This window comes from Podarcis raffonei, chromosome 5 (genome assembly GCF_027172205.1).
Source record: "Podarcis raffonei isolate rPodRaf1 chromosome 5, rPodRaf1.pri, whole genome shotgun sequence".
NCBI classification, from domain to species: Eukaryota; Metazoa; Chordata; class Lepidosauria; order Squamata; family Lacertidae; genus Podarcis; species Podarcis raffonei.
The window spans coordinates 38,804,214-38,824,111 of NC_070606.1; the positions used below are offsets into that span (position 1 = coordinate 38,804,214).

Consider the following 19,898-nt stretch of genomic DNA (forward strand, 5'->3'; position numbering starts at 1 on the left):
ATTAGTGATAAATATAGAATTTTCAATACAGAACATGGTTAAAACAGTACCTATATAGTACTACAATTTTATATGCTTAAGACCACACCCACATCTGAATATTTAAAATGAATACTGACGATTACATCATTTCATGAAGGGATCGCCTCACCAGAAATGATGTTGTAGGCACCACATACTTGAGCCTCTCCAAAATTGCTGCTTCGGGGGGAGAAGTTGAAGGTAAGCTAGTTTCTCTTTCAATGTTGTTTCTTCAAAGGAGCACCTGTAAGTTCAAAACAGAAGAAAGAAGAAGGAAGGACAATGTAAGAAATCGTATTTCTTCACTCAGGTTCAATGTACGGAGCCGTTGGAGAGGAGTGGTGGCGTCACATACCAAGCCTTCTGGCATAATAATAATAATAATAATAATAATAATAATAATAATAATTATTTATTACTTATGCCCCACCCATCTGGCTGGGCCTCCCCAGCCACTCTAGGTAGCTCCCAACATATTAAAAACATGATAAAACATCAAACATTAAAAACTTCCCTAAACAGGGCTGCCTTCAGATGTTTTCTAAAAGTCAGGTAGTTGTTTATTTCCTTAACATCTGATGGGAGGGCATTCCACAGGGCGGGTGCCACAACGGAGAAGGCCCTTTCCCTGGTTCCCTGTAACCTCACTTCTTGCAGGGAGGGAACCACCAGAAGACCCTCTGCGCTGGACCTCAGTGTCCGGGCTGAACGATGGGGGTAGAGACGTTCCTTCAGGTATACTGAAGGACCACTTGCCGGGAGGGAAGAGAGACCAGGTGCTAGGAAGGTTGGATGCTGTGCAGACACATCAGCAGAGCCAATCTGATGCTCCTGCTGATATGCCTGCACAGCACTGACCTCCCTGCTCCTTTGTCCCACCTCCTCCTGGTAAGCAGCAACTCAGTTCCTTCTGACATTCCTATTCATACGTCCTGCTACCTGATTGGTACAAAGTGCCATATGAGTCTGCATGTAACTCCTGCCTAGAGTAGTCCAGGGGTAGGCAACCTAAGGCCCGGGGGCCGGATGCGGCCCATTCGCCTTCTCACTCAGGCCTGCGGACGGTCCGGGAATCAGTGTGAGTAGAATGTGTGCTTTTATTTAAAATGCATCTCTGGGTTATTTGTGGGGCATAGGAATTCATGCATCCCCCCCCCAAAAAAAAATATAGTCCAGCCCACCACATGGTCTGAGGGACAGTGGACCGGCCCATGGCTGAAAAAGGTTGCTGGCCCCTGGAGTAGTCATTTTCTCTCCACAGGGACTATTTCAGGAATAGTGTGGTCTTGGTGGTTAGCTTCCCACCATAGATGTTGTTGCCCTGATGAAAGTTGGTTGGCCTTCCTCCTCCCCCAGTGAAATTTCCCACATTTTGGAAGAACAGTTACTACTCTTTGGAGGTGTCTCTCTTAGACCAATCCATTATATGCTTCATAATGAGTGTGTAGTACACTATTGTTGAAAAATGAAAACTGGTTGCTATAGGTCTATGCATACCATGCGCTATCTTGAGTTTCCTTACCACTATGGGGTGCTATATTTTCTTCTGAAGCTGATTTAGCTTTGAGGACTAGTTCCTTTGAGGACTGCATGAGAGTGGCACCTGTGATCTTAAATGTTTGCACTTGTCTGTCATCCTGTGATGCCTGCATAATAGCCGTAAAATGCTGCTATAATTTCTTGTTTTGTGAGGTTGATACCGGCAAAGCTGTCGGCACAACCCATCCTAAGTACTTATGTGATTTAGAAGCAAGACTTAGGATCAGGACATACCATATTTTTAGAGCAAGACTCCAGATTCACTTTGATTTAAATGTTTTATTTGTTGTACATTATCTGTACAGTACTACATACCAAATAATGTGTTGTCTTTTATAATCTATAGAGTTTTCATCTTCGGGAGCTGGGGCTTCATCATATGAAGGTTCATAATCATATATTGGAGTTCAATGCAAATTCTTGCCCTTTCTGCAAACTAATATTTCCTTTTAAACCTAAATGTGTAACCCATACACTTACATTAATGTTAGCAGCTGCGATGATACTTATGATGATAATTTTTAACAGTTTGGGCATTGGATCACGTTTGCATGAGATTTTCTTTGACTTTTGCATGGCTTTACTGTATATTTTTGCATGCAATTGTTTAATTTATTCTATACCTCAACTTGTAGTACTAAAGATATATGCAGGAGCTTTGGAGACAGTGCTTGATGGTTTGGGCCGTTAATGGCTTGCTGTGTTTAATGAGAGCACATAAACAGATTTTATCTATGAAAACTATCACAGGCAGTATACATTTGCCTCAAATTCTGTGCCTGATTTCTCAAAGATTAAAAAAACCTTTCATAAAAATGGGTGCAATATTAAAGATCTGCCTCTGAAAGGTACCCATAAAACTTTGTTTTCTCATCCAGTATTTAAAAATATGTAGTGCAGATTTCTTAGCAGCAGTTTAAAAAGAAAATATTCACATTTCTGTGCTGAATTGCACTGAAAATTTAATTATGCAACAGTAATTATACTGTGAAATTTTCTAAGAAACCTTTGCCTCATCAGTGAATACTTTTAAAGTTATATATATATATATATATATATATATATATAGTGTGTAACTTTATATTTGCCTGACCTCGGCACATTTACTTGAAGAAAAGATTAGATTTTTTTTCACATTACAAAGAGTTGTGGGATGAGAGTGATTCACACTTCTAATTCTACACTCCTACGGAAATAATGTGAATAAGATGGTTGGGTGAAATACAGGAGGGTGCACCTGCACTTTTATTAGTGATGTATAATAGGGATTTTATCATGGCAAACATAGGGGATTATATCGTGACAAACTACACCTGCTTCTGCACAACTAGTGACTACAGGAGCCCCAACCTCCTTTGCATCTGCCCACCCTAAATGCAAAAAAAGAAGAGTTCTGAATCTCTCTTCTTCGTAGATTGCTCTCACTCTGCAGTTTGGAGAGCAGCTGTGGTTGTGTTTCTAGGGGGCTATGAGTTGGTTTGGATATTTGTGCCCAGCATTTAACAGCAACTGATTCTACTAGTCTTCTGCTGCAACATCTGATACAATTAAATAACTCAGTTATTACAACCATGTACTGATCTACGCTAACCTTTCACCTGTGACTGTAACAGTAGTTTAGATAGAATGTGTGACTAATATCTCTTTTCAGTTTTATTAATGTGTGAAAAGCAGTCATGCATTAATGTTTATGATCAGGAACTAAAGAAGAGAGAAAAGCACAGTGATGAGAGAACTATGAGTATAGCTGGAGTTTTTTCTGGATGTTTCTTTTTGCAGAGGAACCTACGCTGAGAATAACAGCTGTCAAAGCTCTGGTTGTGCCTGTAGTTCTCTCCTATGCTTACATCGCCTTCCTTTGGCTCCTGAAAAAAGATGTTAATACAGGACACATATCTCTCAGTGCTATGGTTCTTTTGAATAAATGAAGGTCTCTTAGCATGAAGGTAGCACAGCCAGTTTATTCTATGGGGTTCTTTTCCCATAAAGTTTTGACTAAATTCAAATGTATGCATCACCGCTCTGACCCAGAGCTCTCCAGACACTGTCATGTGCAGTGGGCTCCTTTCATTGAAGTGTATGGAGACATCCTTGTGTATCCACAAACAGGTCTTGCCATAGATCCTGCTCACTCACTGCTCTTTTGCAGGAAGCCAAATTTTTGCACTGTTCCTGTTTGGGAGGCTAGATTTTCCCGGGGACAGGCAGTTCCTTACCCCAGTGCACCCCAGAGGAGGGGGTGGGGAAAGTGTGGCCTCAAGATGTTGCTGGACTACAATTCCCAGCATAACTGGGACTGAGGGTATTTGGAGTCCAACAGCATGAAGAGAACCACAGGTTGGTCACCGTGGATTAGAGATGGCCCAGTCACAAAGAGTTTATGGGTCATGGTTAATCTATTGAGAGATATTCCCGGCACTTGGACTTTCTTTATACCCATAGAATAAAATGTTCTTATTTGACTAACAACTAACATTTAACATTTTAGTTTGCTGCATCCAGAGTTAATGTTCACACCCTCTTAAGGTAGCCCCTAATACAACATGTTTTAATTATGATGTTTGCTTATCAGTAAATACCGGAGAGACAGAAGTGGGCTTCTTACCAACATTTGGGCCTTGTTATCTAAACCTTTATGGAAGTCCAAGAGAATATACTGGATTCCCAGATCCGTACGATGATCTAAATTCTGGAAAGGTTTGTTTATCTTTTGGAATATCTCTTAGTCAAAATATCTGCTTTTTGCTGTTCTCTTGCTTCCACACAATGTCAGGAGAAAGAATGTCGCCAGGGAGTTCACCATTGAGAATATAGTGTTATGACTCCTTCACCAGTTGTCCTTTTAAACACTCCACCACATGTATAAAATAATGTGTACCTTTTAAAAGAATTTGATTTGGTGATGTCATTTTCAAGCAACAATAGTACCGACTCTCAAAACACAGTGTTTGTAGTCTTCAAACATAACGTGCAAATTGTATTGATGCTAAAAATAAAATATTGTTATTTCTCTGGTACCAAAAACCACTGTGGCCCTTTGTAACATGCACACCTTGCAAAGTCTAGTCCATCTTTAGGCCCTGGGCATGCAGAAACAGGATTGGGAGATTCTCACACAAATTGCTGCTTGCCTCTCTCCCCAGCAGCTAAGATTGTGCATGCTTAGGTCTGTAAAGGAAGCTGGAATTACATCAATCAACTGTTTGGAGGGCACAAAAACAGCCTGGATTCAATCTCCCCACCCCTTCCTGCCAAGCAGTTAATTGGCCCGATTCCAGCTGCCTGAGAAGAAGTGGTTCTGTTTTACTTACTTTAATGATCTTATTGCTTTTAACTGAGCTTATTTGTAACCCACCCAGGGATCTTCAAATGATGTAATCAAACAAATAAACAAATACGCTCAGGATCAATATTATAAAATTGTATCCAATGGCCCGTGTTTATTAGTTTCAGTAGAAAAACTGGGATTGTTGACTTAAATTATGTCGGGGGGGGAGCCTATTTTATTGTGGGATGTGATAAAGCATGCAAATTGGAGGGTGGAGATGATACTCACAGTTTAAAAGAATATACTAGCTTTGCAGCTTACGTACTATAGATTGAAGTATCGCGTTTGTGTTTCAGGGAGAGGGGGTATCTTACAGAGGCCGGATCCTGGTTGAACTAACCACACTGCTTGACAGCAAACCGCTTTCTAAAAAGATTGAAATGATACCCAGTGATGATGTACTAGTGGTTGAGGTAAGTGCTGTTTTGTTCCCCAATATGTGAAATATGAAATATTTCAATCTTGCTCCTTTTGGGCAAGGCCCACTGCACGATCTCATAAGGTGGTTAGGCAAATCACACCCCTAGACATATCTTTGGAGTGGGCAGAAAAGAATACTATGCCTCCTTTTGCATTTATTTTCCACATAAATGGTACCTAGGGTTACAGACGCTTCAGGTTATGTGTTTTCAGGTTGCACACCGCGCCGAACCTGGAAGTGCCGGAACGTGTTACTTCCAGGTTTTGATGCTCGCACATGCGCAGAATCGCGACCCGTGCATGCGCAGACGTGGCACTGCGGGTTGCGAACGTGCCTCCCACATGGATCATGTTCGCAACCCGAGGTTCCACTGTATTGGTAGCCAGCAAATCATTTAAAATGTGTGGTTTCGTTTGACATTTAATGTTTCTCCACACTGGTAAATGTGTGTGTGTGTGCCCCTATATGTATTTTAGGTGGGGTTTTGCTTCAAAAATTAAACCACTGTTTGTTAAACCACTGTTCTTGTTTGAACCTACAGAAATATCAACGGAGAAGAAAGTACAGCCTCAGCGCCGTGTTCCATTCTGCCACCATGTTGCAAGATATTGGCGAAGCCATCCAATTTGAAGTCAGCATAGGGAACTATGGCAATAAATTTGATACCACCTGCAAACCGCTGGCATCAACAACTCAGTACAGTCGGGCTGTATTTGATGGTGAGTATTACTTCTGCACAAAACTAGCCATAAAGACGTATTTGGGTGGGTAGGGGCTGTAACTTTTAAATCTGTACTTCCGATTAGGCAGAGCGAGGTAGATTTTGGGTGCCATTGTAGGGCATCAGGTTATTAGTTATTTATTTTTAGATACATATATATCTAATAACCTGAGATATTAATTTGCATTTTCCACCTTAGGTAGAAAAATAGCTTGCCTAGTCTTGGTTGAAATAATGTGAATAAAGATTGTTGAAAACCAACAGCTATACTGTATATATTTTTGTAAGAGGACATATTCCCCCAAATAATGTGCCTATTTTACTCCAGGAAACTTCTATTACTACCTGCCATGGGCAAACACGAAGCCAGTGGTGACACTTACTTCATATTGGGAGGATATAAGTCATAGACTGGACCCTTTGAACCTTCTTCTTGCCATAGTGGAAAAACTGGTAAGTTAATCACAACTGTTTCTCTTTCCCATAATTCATATATACAATATTGTTGTGGCTGTGTATAAAATAAGTAAGTAAGTTATAAAGCTTCTTCTTGGATTTGTATTCTTGCATGCAGCAATGTAATCAAAACTGTGGCAGAAACTGGGCTTCTGGTTTCACAGCAGGCAGAATTTCAGTCTCGTCCAGTGAAAAATGCAAGAAACATTTTTGTGTGTGATATAAGCTGCATAAAATACAGCTGCAAGGCTGTTAACTGGGCCTGGACATTATGAACAAATTATGCTGATGCTTCATACATTGCACTGGTTCCTGGTCCATTTCCAGGCCCAATTCAGAGAGCTGGTTCATGACTTTTAAGTCCATTCCAGCATGGAATGAGGGCACTCAAAGGATCACTTTTCTCCACATATGGCACTGTATTAACAGGCATATGCTGGGACTTTTGATCTGAGCAGATACCTGGGTAAGGTTCTTCTGGAAAGTGGCTCCCCATTTGTGGAACGCTGCCCCTTGGGAGGCTTGCCTGGCACATGCCATGAGGTCAGGCTTGATGTCAGCTGAATAACCCCCCCCCAATACCTTTAATACAAGTTTTTAACTTTCCTAAAAGTTTTAAAGAAATTATCAGTGTGGACTTCTCCACAATTTTCCTACAGCAAAGACAATTATAACAACAGTCACAGCAGTATAAATTCTTATACCAGCATGAAAACAGAACAAAACCATGCCAAAGGTATTTGGTATAGTTTTAATGTGTATTTTGTGAACCACTCTGGTATTATGAATACGGTACAGTGGTACCTCGGGATGCGAACAGGATCCATTCCGGAGCCTCGTTCACATCCTGAAGTGAACGTAACAAGCGACGGCACGTCTGCGCATGCGCGGGTCACGTTTTGCCGCTTCTGCGCATGCGCGTGACGTCATTTTGAGCATCTGCGCATGCGCAAGCGGCGAAACCTGGAAGTAACACGCTCCGTTACTTCCGGGTTGCTGCAGAGCGCAACTCGAACGAGCTCAACCCGAAGCGCATTCAACCCGAGGTATGACTGTATATAGTATTTGAAAATGAAAATAAGCAACAAATGAGACTTAAGTTAGTCACAATGGCTGGCTTAAGCCCCGTTGATTTCAGTGGGTCAGCTCTGCATATGTCTAAATCTGGATCCGACTATGTGTTTGGTGTTCTTTACAAACAGTTTTCTGTAACACCGATGAGAGAATCTCACTGGGGGAAAAGGTTGCAAATGAGTAGCACATATGGACTTACCCAACTCTTTAAATCCATAGCAAACAAACCTGACAGCCTTAAAATCAGGAATACAAGCAAAGGTTTCGGAAAACCAGTTGACTGAAACATGGCTGAAGCTAATAGATGAGCTTATGGAGGACCTGAGGTAAGTTGCTCTGTATCTTCCCTCTTCACAACTGCCCAGAAATTCAGTAGTGCTGCTTACAGAGATTGGTTCCTTCTGCTTAAGAAGTGCCCCAGTTCCTCAGGGAGGGAGCAAAACTCCTGAGCCAGAGTCTCTTTGGGACCATGGTGCCTTACACACCAATGTTTGTGATGTTATTTGAAAATGGACGTCAGGTTTCACAGCCGTTCCCACAAACTGTTGGTTGATTGGTATGTTTGTTACTAAGAAAGCCTACTCATTTCTTCTTTCAGCAAGGAATTCCCAAGCCAGCAAGGCAAACACAATGTCACGGTCCTTGATACACAGATCTACAAACTGCGGGAGAAATCGATCAGACAGATTCAGGAGGCAGCTCTGAAAATGAGGAGTGAAGCCACAGATATCAAGGCCACACTGACAGAAATTGAGGATTGGCTGGAAAAATTAATACTGCTATCTGAAGAGGTTGTTCTCTCTATATTGATAATGGGCTAACTTTTTCTTTCTTCTGAGGGTCGCAAGCTAGCGGTGGGCATTGCTAGTACACAAACAGACAGACAGGCACATAGAGGCCACATGCTTATCACTCATACAGGCAGGAGGCAGACAGGCTCCAGCAGGCAAGCAGAAGCAAACTCGCACATTCAGGCAGGCAGGCAGACCAGCAGTGCCCAGTGTTTCTGCTCCCCACTACAGTGCTAGCTTCAATATTGTATTGTGGAGAAAAACTGAAGCATTTTTGCCTCCCACATCAGCATTCTTGTCCTACCCCAGCACTATAATAGGGAGGACGCACAAAGCATTTCAAAGGTCTTCTTACCTTGCAAATGTGCCTCTTCACCCTCTGATCAGGAGTTACTGCAAGAAGTAATTCAAGAAAAAAGGAAGGAGTCATAGGCAATGCCAAACCATAGTTTAAACAAACCAAGGTTTGTAAGTGAACAGCAAGCCATGATGTCTTGTTAGTAAGCAAACCACAGTTAAAGTGCTGGTCAGGGTTTAGACAGCCCAACAAACCGTGAATTGACAAACCGTAATTTATTAAACCATGGTTTAGCATTACATGGAAACTAGGCCATACTGAGGTCACCTTTTGAGGATCTGCATGAGTCACCTGGTATTTGAGCTGCGACTGGTAGTGACAGGAAAGGCAGACTTTTTGGAGGTGGTAGCTGCTTGTGGAATTGCATTCCCAGGGCAACTTACCAGAAGAATAACACTGTAGATACAAGGTATTCTGTGACTCATGTGTCATGGTCTTGAAATAAAAACATTACATTCTCCATATTCTATTCCCATATAGCCTATAGTTGTGCTGAAGACAGAAACTCTTGCGTATTAGAATGTTTTTGCCTGTTGTTTTACATGTTTAATACAGCCACCCACGTCAGAGACCTGGGATTGGCTGTAACTCCCTTTTGAGTGCACACTCAATAACAAACTTGGCCAACATATGAAACATACCAGAATGTCTTCTGACCTGCCATATCTTTTTGTTACTGTATAATGTGATATAATTCTTTAGAGCAAATTATCTGTAGTGCCTTCCCCCTCCCCCTTAAATGTGAGTCTACAAATGCCTTTAATAGGAAACTTTGTCTCATTTCTCCTCTCATTGCAAAACAACAGCCACAGAACAGCATGCCTGACGTGATCGTTTGGATGATCCGGGGGGAGAAGAGGCTTGCCTACGCTCGCATTCCTGCCCACGAGGTTTTGTATTCCACAATTCCTGGGGCATCTGGGAAATTTTGTGGGAAGTCCCGGACCGTCTTCTTAAAGGTAACCTAAGCCAAACATTTGTCTGCCCAACGTGGTTAGGTCTCCAGTGCTTGTTCAAATCTGTGGCCTGGAGAGCAGTCCTTTTCAGAGTCAGCCTGGTACAGAATGCCGCTACTGGAAATACAGTAGTCCTGGCAGAGCTGCTTGAAAGCATAACACTGAAATAAATTTATGCTTTCCATGTACATGCATACAAACTGTGTACGGATCTATTTCCTCTTAATTTGCAATAGCCAAATGGATCGTGATAAATAAAATAAATAAACAGAGGCTTCAGAGTCCAAAGGCTCTCATCTATCAAGGAAGGGGCCTGCTTGTGTCTCCTCTGTGTGTTTTCACCAGGGGTGGGCAGGAAGCAGAGGCAGTTGCATTCCGCCAGTCGCAGAAATGCTGTGCTCATTGGGACAGGGTGCCGAAGAATTGATGCTTTTGAATTATGGTGCTGGAGGAGACTCTTGAGAGTCCCATGGACTGCAAGAAGATCAAACGCATCCATTCTTAAGGAAATCAGCCCTGAGTGCTCACTGGAAGGACAGATCCTGAAGCTGAGACTCCAATACTTTGGCCACCTTATAAGAAGAAAAGACTCCCTGGAAAAGACCCTGATGTTGGGAAAGATTGGGGGCACAAGGAGAAAGGGACGACAGAGGACGAGATGGTTGGACAGTGTTCTCGAAGCTACCAGCATGAGTTTGACCAAACTGCGGGAGGCAGGAGAAGACAGGAGTGCCTGGCGTGCTCTGGTCCATGGGGTAATGAAGAGTCGGACATGACTAAACGACTAAACAACAAACAGAGGTCGGAGGACTTCAGGGCTGCCACCGACCTGGAGCTTTCCCAAGCTCTGTCACCCCTGGTTTTGACTCCAGGCAGCGACCATTTTAGGTGCATCTAATTGATGTGCAATTGCCAGTGTGCGGGTCCTTTCAGACCCAGAGGAGGGAGGCAGGGCAGGGTGGGGTGGTTTATGCACACTCCACCATCTGCACACAGGGTCAAGAACAAGACCCCCATGCAAAATGGTCTCTGCCTGTATTCAGGAGGACTGCCTTTTTCCAACCTGGCTTTGCTGAGATGGGTAAACACACAGTGTCTTTGCCTCAGGTGGGACTTGATGATTCAGTCAGTGGTGGCCATTGAAGCGGTTTGCCAGGTGAAACCTGTACAGCATGGCAGAATAGAGGAAAGGGGGCTTCCTGCCTTTAGCTGGGAAAGATGGTGGTAGAAGTGCATGTGTATACGACAGCCACTGCCAGTGCTGTGCAAGCAACAGTCGCTGAGTCCTGTTTCGGGAAGTTTTTGATGTTTGATGTTTTATCATATTTTTAATATTCTGTTGGGAGCTGCCCAGAGTGGCTGGGGAGGCCCAGCCAGATGGGCAGGGTATAAGTAATAAATTGTTGTTGTTGTTAGTCATTCTGGCATGGGCACAGGCTGCCAATGTCGTTAGGGTCAGTGGCCATATGCTTGCATGGTTGTGTCTGCATCACTCACCACCTTCCCATGCTGAACAGTAAGGTTAGAAAAGCTCCTATCCTTCTGGCACCATGTTGTGCCTCATTAACTGGCACTGCTTTCATTCATTCCGATCTTCTCTCATGAAGACTGCCTGCTGTAGCTCTGCGCAGAGTCACAGAATAGGCTTATCTGTTCCAACCTCCTGCCCGGTGCAGGAAATTCAGAGCTGGGGCATCCCCAACATATGGCTGCCCACCTTTGTGTGAGTCATTTTTGGGGGGGTTGACCTCTTGTAGTCAGGGCTCCCTCTCCCACTATCTGTAGTGGTGGATACACTCATGCAAACATCACATCACACAACTGCTTTTCAGACCACTTATGGCGAGGAAATACTAACGACTGGTACTGCCAAGTTCTCAGAAATAGGCAGGAGTAAACACATTGTTAGATAAGAGCCAAGAACGGAATAACAGGAAAAGAATTAACAATCTGGCTGTGATTGTCTACTAAATGTAGGGAAACTGCTCTATTTAAAAGTTGATTTGGGGACACTGCTGAATTTTCAACACCTTAACTTTTCCTACCATTATGAAGTAACCTCTGGCACAGGAAAATGTTGGCCAGGAACATACATGCCAATAAGCTGTCACTGGGGCACAGACTACAAATATTTCTATTGTATATCTTTTGTTAGTCCTTCTGACACATTGGAAAGTAACTGCTTTTGTGTATGTGTGTGTTTTGTTTAGTATCCACAGGACAAAAACAATGGCAACAAAATACCCGCACAGTTGCGAATTAGTTTTTGGCTTGGCTTGAGTGCAGTAGAAAAGAAGTTTAACAGCTTCGCAGAAGGAACATTTAGCGTCTTTGCTGAAATGGTATGTGCAGTAAAGATTACTATTTAAGATAAGGTCCCAGGGATTTGAATTTATTTATTTATCTATTGCATCTTCCCCAAAGAATTGTAATGGTACAGTCCACCAGGAAGTTCTCCTGCACAAGCACCATTGAAATGAATGGGAGTCATGCAAAAAGCGCACCCATTTCAATTGTGCTGGTGCAGCTCCCACTCATTTCACAGGTGTGTGCAGAGGAGAGCGTCCCAAGGGTTTGTGCCCTAAAATGCCAGATCAGATGTACATGAGAACCTTTGCCCCAGCAGTCCCGTCAAAGAGAAGAGACTTTTGTATCACTTTTAACACCTGTGGTTCCTTTGGTGCCGTAATTAGCATTTTCAGACTATTTTAAAGGCACTCTCTCAAAATTTCAAATGTGCCCAAAAAAATGTTAGCCTGGTGTAGGCAGTGCTGACCCAGAGGAATCAGTTGTCTAACTGAGCAGAAGGCTTCATATACTGTCAGGAAGATAGATATTTGATTTATGAAAACTTTTTTCTGCAGTCCGTGCAGTTGCTTTATTTTTATTTTATTTTACTTTCTCAACAGTATGAAAACCAGGCACTTATGTTTGGGAAGTGGGGAACTTCCGGACTCGTTGGCCGCCACAAGTTTTCCGATGTCACAGGAAAAATAAAACTGAAAAGAGAGTACTTTCTGCCTCCCAAAGGATGGGACTGGAAAGACGACTGGTTCATTGATCCTGAAAGAAGGTCAGTTTCTTGTTTGGATTCCTCTAAAATAAGACAGGGGGGGGGCTTATGTAATTTCCCACTAAGGAAATTTCAAAACTCTTGCTAAAAGAGAGGGAGGCAATAAAATGCCAAGTTTCAGTACAAAACAGCTCCATTAGGAACTCCCAAGTGAAGATGTTTATAGTTGTCATGAGTAACAGTGGAGTCAGTCCTGTCTTTGGATATGTCCACACTGGTAATTTCATTAATATAACTTTACTGATGTCTTTTGGGAGGCAAGGCAGCCTGTGCTACATTACAGGATGTGTCACTATTTTATAGACCATTTAAAAAAGAGGAACAGCATTTTAACAAGCTTTTACACAGTTAGTCTGGACAGATGTTTCATACTTCCTGCTTGTGTCCCACCCTTCCTCTTTAAACAAAGTGTAAAGCACACTCAAACTATGCTCCATACCAGGCATAGGCAAACACGGCCCTCCAAATGTTTTGGGACTACAACTCCCATGATGCCTAGCTAACAGGACCAGTGGTCAGGGATGATGGGAATTGTAGTCCCCAAACATCTGGAGGTCCAAGTTTGCCTATGCCTGCTCCATACAGAATACATGCTTTTCTGACACAGTGGTTCCTCATCAGGTTGGAAGTAGCTTTGATATGCGAGGCTTTCTCAATGACCTTGTGGTAATCAAGCTCTAATTAGTGCTTGGAGCAAAATATTTATTAATAATATCCCACCCCCTGAATTTCAAGGAGCTCATCGTTCCTCTCCTTTATGTTCACAACTACCCTGCAAATTGGATTAGGAATGGCGACTAGCCTAAGATGACCCGGTGATACTCTGTGGCTGAGCAGGGATTTGAACCTCTGAGGCGTAAAGAATAAATCATCTGTAATAAACCATTATGAGGATGGTGGCGATTGGAGTGCAAGATTACAGCCTTAAGATGCTTTCACCATCTGAGGTGAAATTTGCTCCAATCCAATTTGTAGCACAATTTGGAAAATCTTGAGAGTCAGTGTGGTGTAGTGGTTAAGAGCGGTGGACTCGTAATCTGGGGAACCGGGTTCGCGTCTCTGCTCCTCCACAGGCAGCTGCTGGGTGACCTTGGGCCAGTCATACTTCTTTGAAGTCTCTCAGCCCCACTCACCTCACAGAGTGTTTGTTGTGGGGGAGGAAGGGAAAGGAGAATGTTAGTTGCTTTGAGACTCCTGAAGGGGAGTGAAAGGCAGGAGATCAAATCCAAACTCTTCTTCTTCTTCTTCTATGCTGGCCAGAATGTTCATTCGCATTGAAGTGCCTCTCAAATGCTATTTCAAAGGAAAGGGAAGCCTGACGGAAAGACAGGTTGAGGTAATAAGAAGCAGCCTTTCAATGGGCGGAAAATCTACAAACTGTATTTTGGCCAACAGATGGTAGTATAGAACAGTTGTAGGCTCTTTTTGATCCCCGCTATAAATAGCTGAGTATCTTTTGTATGAGGTGTTTTCCTCTGTTGTAGTAGTATTTTTTATAACATTGCATATATGTGTTTATTTTGTGTGTGTTTTTCAAAGGCATATATTAATAAGAGTGTGCTACATCAGTGATAATGTGCTTAATGGAATAATGTGATCCACTGTGCCATGGAAGAAACAGTTTACAGTACTGGCTGCAGATCATTTATAGCTCATTGTAAATTCAGTGCCACAAATGATTCCTGGCAGCCTGCTTAATTGCCTTCTTCCTCCATTTCTTTATCTAGACGGTGCCCAGGAGACAGGAAAGGAATAATAGTTTCCAGATTGCAACTATGCATTTCAGCACTTTGGAATAGCTTCGTGATTTCAAAATATTTAAAAATGTTGCCACTGATTCCTACCTAGTGAGACTATTTACAAACTGCCAGCGTGGTTTGGACCAAGTCTAGCCATGCAGAGAAACATCCTTTCCCCCCAGATAAAGTCTTTACTGGAGTGGTTAGCATTGGCCCGGGTCACATTGGCAACCCCAATTAGCTAACACCCTTAGGTAGACTCCAACACAGTCCACTTTCTCCATGACTGCCACCCTGGTAAACTGTGGACCTGACTATATGTTGTGTTAATTGTTGTGATTAGCAATTAGCTGTGCTGCAATTAACAATAGAAAATCCTAATACAGATTCCACAGACACCCTATTCTAATTGCAGCATGAGGGCTTGTTTGCAGTGGGATTACAGCTGAGAAGGTAAGGATTAAACCTCCCCTCCTCACCACATGTTGTGGTCCCAATAAAAATTAGGATTATTATTATTATTTAAAATACCCAGGTGTGGCCTACAAGGGTGTTAGATCTGTCAGCCTCTTCTCCTAAAGCTCTCCTCTAACACAGCCCAATGGATCAAGACTGTAAAATTAAAAAACTATGTTAGGGTTTTCATTGGCTACAAACAAAGGAGAAATTTGATTTAATATGCAATTAAAACTGAATCTGTCAAACCCCCACTTTCTGAAATACACATATGCACACACATCCAACTTCTGCACTACAGTTCTCCAACTAACCAGTGTTTACAAAAATGCAGATATTGGAGGAAAATGTGCATAAAAATAAAGATATTTGTGAAAATGCCATACACAATGCATTATATAAGAGGAAAGTGCTTGCAAAAGAGCATACGTTAGACAAAGTGCATTTTAAAAGGTGTTTCTCAGGAGAAATTCACACTAAAGTGTTGAACAAGAAAATTGCAAATTGCTGCCAAATGTAGGGAACTGAATTTAGGTCTAGAAAAAATACGAGAAAATGGGAGAACCAAAATTATTATTTATTACTATTCATTAAGTTTGGATACAGCCCTTCATACACAGATCTCAGGGTGGTTCACAACATAAAAAATAAAAACACAAAATACAGAATAAAAACAAGAACACACAAACCAGTAAGTCCCCCCCACACCTTTAATTGGCAGAGCCTTCCATTCCTAGCTGCAAATATGCTCTTAACTATGATAAGCCACCATAATAAGCCACAAGAACACATGCTGCCTTTCCCTCTCTTCCTGGAAACAATTTTTGCCTCTCCCTGCATTAACCTGTAAGCATTTCATTGGCAGCAATGTTGACTGCAGTTAAAGCTACGTAAAAGTTCTCACTTAATCAGGGTGTCAAACTGGCTTCAAATCCTGGCATCTGGAAGAAAAATTAAAAGGTTTGATCACATGGCACTTACCCACATGGGACCACGTGGCTTGTTTGAACGTTCTTCTAGCTCTGTGGCAGCTGCTCGTGGATAAGTGGTTCCTAAGTGGTTGTGGGACTCTGGGAAATGGATCTGGCAGATAGGTCAGATCCTGAATTCCCGAACCCCAGTGAGTCACTTTGACAGGTGGGCACAGCATGATTCTGTCAGTGCAATGTGTCCAGTGAACGTCTTTTGGCACCTAACAATAGTTGGAAGGTCTGCTTCTGGTTTCACAGCTTGCTGACGGAAGCAGATGCTGGTCACACTGAGTTTGCTGATGAAGTGTATCAAAATGAAAGCCGCTATCCTGGAGGAGAATGGAAAGCAGCTGAAGACACTTTTACAGATGTGGTGAGGATCACGCTTTTGATGAGCCAATGTGTTTAATTTCAATAACCTCTCTTTAGGTTACAGCTGCAATGCATGTAAGTTAAGGCAGATTGTTAGTTTCCACAGCAAAATATACTTAAAATCCAAATTGCAGTATAAAAACAGAATGCATGCCGCTAAATTTAAAGCAGACAATGGAGTGAACTGATCATACAAAGTGGAAGTGGAAATACAATTTCATAGCATCTTCCCACTTCCTACAGAGGACGGCATCATTTCAGTAAAACAGGTACAACCTTTTGATCCACCAAACCAAAGCCAGCCTACTAAGCACCCATCAGGGGCTCTATATAGTTTCTGTGTTAGATTCATGCCTTGGATTGGAATAACAGACATTGCCAGCACCAGACAGACCAAAATTCATGGCTGGTGTGCGGCATTTGGCTTGGTGGGCCCCAAGTTGTGCAGACCTAGAGTAAAAACAACAAGGCTACTTTTGAGGGTCAACTTTTGTTGATCTCATGCCTCCAAAACAACAAAAAGTCTTGTACCATTTACATTTATTCCCACATCAGTTTTTTTGGACTAGATTTAAGTCTTAAAGGTTGTCCAAAAATTTTGTTTTGATTTTTGTGTGTGAAATCCTATTAAGTTTAGATGTGTGTTATGTTTAGTCATTACTACTTTTTAAGTATTGGTATCACTGTCTTGGAGTGTGTAAGTGTGTGTTGCCTTTTCTGTTTCAAAGAATGGAGAAAAAGCACCACCACCAGGTGAAATAACCTGTCCTCCAGGTTGGATGTGGGAGGATGATGCTTGGATATACGATATAAACCGAGCAGTGGATGAAAAAGGTAAGGGTTAGAATGGACAGAATACCTCTCGTGTCAGATTCTTAATCCGTGGGCTAGCACCAGGCAACTGTTTCTGCATTCCAAATTGTTCTTTGAACTTCTGTTCCTTGAAATGCAGACCTCTACATGCTGCATGGCAAAATCTGTTTAAATTGGAGGAGAGTTGGCATGATGGCATGGGGTGAAGTGCCAGCTATTAGGGACATATCAGAAGTCCTACAGTGTGACCCATAGGCATTCACAAACATCAATACATCAATACACATTTGGGCATCAATATACATTTGGTTTTGCTTATTCAGTATGTACACCACTGTACCCCAAAGAAATAAGTTACATTAGTTTTTGTGTGATTTTTAGTCTAATCAAAATATTTAGAAAAACAGTATAACCTCTAGGAAATGTAGAAGACACAGATGAACTGATGGGGGTAAATGGTGATTTTTTTTCATAGAATTACACCAAGGAACTACACCAAGGTTAAGAAGCATGATACAATAAGTTATTTGAATAATTAGGGGTAGTGAATTAGTGTGGTTTGGCTTGTCAGAGCTACGAATTTGATAAATCAGCTACCATATTGGTCACTGAGTCAAAATCCTGTTATGGTAACCAGTGTATATTTTATCTGTGTTATTTTAGCTTGGGAATATGGAATTACCATTCCCCCTGACGATAAACCCAAGTCGTGGGTTGCAGCAGAGAAAATGTATCATACTCATAGAAGAAGAAGGCTGGTTCGAAGACGCAGAAAAGATCCAAACCAAACAGTTTCATCAAGGGTAAAATGGCATTTACTAGAACGTTGTGCATGTTTATTTAGAAAAATAATGGTGTATCAGAAAATAAGGCATGCATTGATTACAGAGTTCGTCATTAACCCTACATTCTGGCCATTGTGGATTGAGTTTTTGCAATTGTCTTCTAGGCAACCACACCCTATGAAGATCAAGAAGGATGGGAATTTGCATCACTGATTGGATGGAAATTTCACTGGAAGCAGCGCAGTTCCGACACTTTCCGCCGCAGGCGGTGGAGGAGAGAAATGATTCCTTCTGACACATGTGGTTCATCAGCCATCTTTAAGCTTGAAGGAGCTCTTGTAAGTAAGAGGAACTTAACTTGCTGGCTTGTTCATGCCGCTTAACTTCAGCACTAATTATTATCTCAAAGTTAAATGAGAATCACCAAGTGGAATGGGCTGTAGCTCAGTGGTAGAGCACCTGCTTTTCAAACAGAAGGTCCTGGGTTCAATCCTTGGCTGGTAGGGCCGGCAGGCAGGGCTGGAAGAGACCCCTTTGGAAATCATGGAGAGTCAGTGTCAGTTGGGGCTCACCCAGACTTGCCCTTACCCTACCACTTTCCCCTGGGAAAGCCCCATCTTTACCACTGATTTAAAGCAAATGTCAATTGTGTTTTCTCTGGATTGATGTTTGCTCCAATTTGTTGTTAAAGAGTGAGTTTTCCAGGGGAAGTGATGGAGTAAGGGCAAAACTGTTCATAAGCAGAAAACTGCTCAGACTCGTACTTTCTAGGCACAGGACAAGTGCAAGTCTGGATGAGCTCTCAGCGTAGATAACCCTGAGGGCTTATCCACACTTTCCTTTCCTCTGCTCTTTCCAGGCACGGTCCGTGATTTAGAGCCCCATGTCCGAGTGCACCACAAAAACCTGCTCTTTAAAGCTCAACCAGAGCAAACAGCAGTCCGTGGAAAACCCAGAATGACTTTGTTCTGATTCAAAGAGCGGGTTTTCTCTGGGGGTGGGGGGAACCCTGCAAAAGGCTTGGATATTGAGCATTACAGCACAGGCCTGTGCTTGGAAAGAGCAGGGTGAAAGGTATGGCTAAGCCCTGAGTTAGATAAATCAATGGTCTGACTTCATGAGGCAATTTCTATATTCCTGCATTCTAAGTAGTACTTGAAGGTGTGGGAGAGTTTTCAGCAGAATGCCAAAATGCTGTAGATGAGTCTGTCTGCTGTAGAGAGAAAAAGGAATGCGACAGAGCTTGAAGTGTATTTATATTTTACCATAGCTGATGGAATAATTGAAAGCAATGTATAAGGAGAGGCTGTAAAATGCTGGATTATGTGAAGGCAATTAAATCAACTAATGCTTTCATCCGGCAGCTTGTAATAGCAATATAGAAAGTTCAGCTTAAAGCAGGGCCTTCAGAATCCTGTTTTTTGACGTTTTAAAGTACGAATACTTACGATCATCCCAAGCTGTCTTCTCTCAGTCTTCTTCCTCCCAAACTACATGTGGAGTTAAACATGAGGCTTAACTTTTCATCTTTTCATGCAGTCTTTTGATGAACTTTTATCTAACAGCATTGACCTTGTAAGAATGTATTAATAATGGACAATTATGTCTAGGAGTGGTGGAAGGGATCAAGGAATAGAAATTGCTTATTTTTACTATCTATGATCATCAATTGCCTGTAGAAGTGAATTTCAGTCTCTCCCTTTCTTTGAAGTGTTCTGGGTGTGACTGGTTTAGGGTCCTGACATTACTCTTTTGAACCCACATGAGTGAATAAATATTAGTGTACTTTTTAAAACAGCAACTGCAACTCCTTCCAGGAATATCTGAATCAATAACTGGGCTTTCCGTTCAAGTTTTATAAATGAGAAACAATAATAATATGCATAAAATCTTAGGGAGCAGATACAAGCATTGATGAGGGAGAAAAATCTTCTGAGAAGACCAAAGAGGCAGCAGCAACACGTATATTCGGTGCAAGCACTCCTATAATCTCTTGCAACTTTGACAGTAAGTTCATGTGAAAT

The 19,898-nt window shown here is 42.1% G+C and overlaps 1 protein-coding gene across 3 annotated transcripts in view; it reads left to right on the plus strand.

Moving 5' to 3' along the window:
- The window catches only part of MYOF (myoferlin), a 76,731-nt gene that overhangs the window by 31,744 nt on the left and 25,089 nt on the right, over positions 1-19,898 (plus strand). For 2 of the 3 annotated variants that reach the window (XM_053388730.1, XM_053388732.1), the window contains 16 exons: positions 140-222; positions 1,907-1,945; positions 4,133-4,257; positions 5,185-5,301; positions 5,851-6,028; positions 6,359-6,483; positions 7,780-7,886; positions 8,159-8,351; positions 9,516-9,668; positions 11,876-12,007; positions 12,575-12,738; positions 16,163-16,277; positions 17,005-17,110; positions 17,753-17,892; positions 18,039-18,212; positions 19,770-19,881. In XM_053388730.1, the coding sequence (XP_053244705.1) occupies positions 140-222; positions 1,907-1,945; positions 4,133-4,257; positions 5,185-5,301; positions 5,851-6,028; positions 6,359-6,483; positions 7,780-7,886; positions 8,159-8,351; positions 9,516-9,668; positions 11,876-12,007; positions 12,575-12,738; positions 16,163-16,277; positions 17,005-17,110; positions 17,753-17,892; positions 18,039-18,212; positions 19,770-19,881 (2,063 nt within the window). The remainder of the gene's footprint in view (positions 1-139; positions 223-1,906; positions 1,946-4,132; positions 4,258-5,184; positions 5,302-5,850; positions 6,029-6,358; positions 6,484-7,779; positions 7,887-8,158; positions 8,352-9,515; positions 9,669-11,875; positions 12,008-12,574; positions 12,739-16,162; positions 16,278-17,004; positions 17,111-17,752; positions 17,893-18,038; positions 18,213-19,769; positions 19,882-19,898) is intronic. The other variant, XM_053388731.1, reaches the window with a different exon arrangement.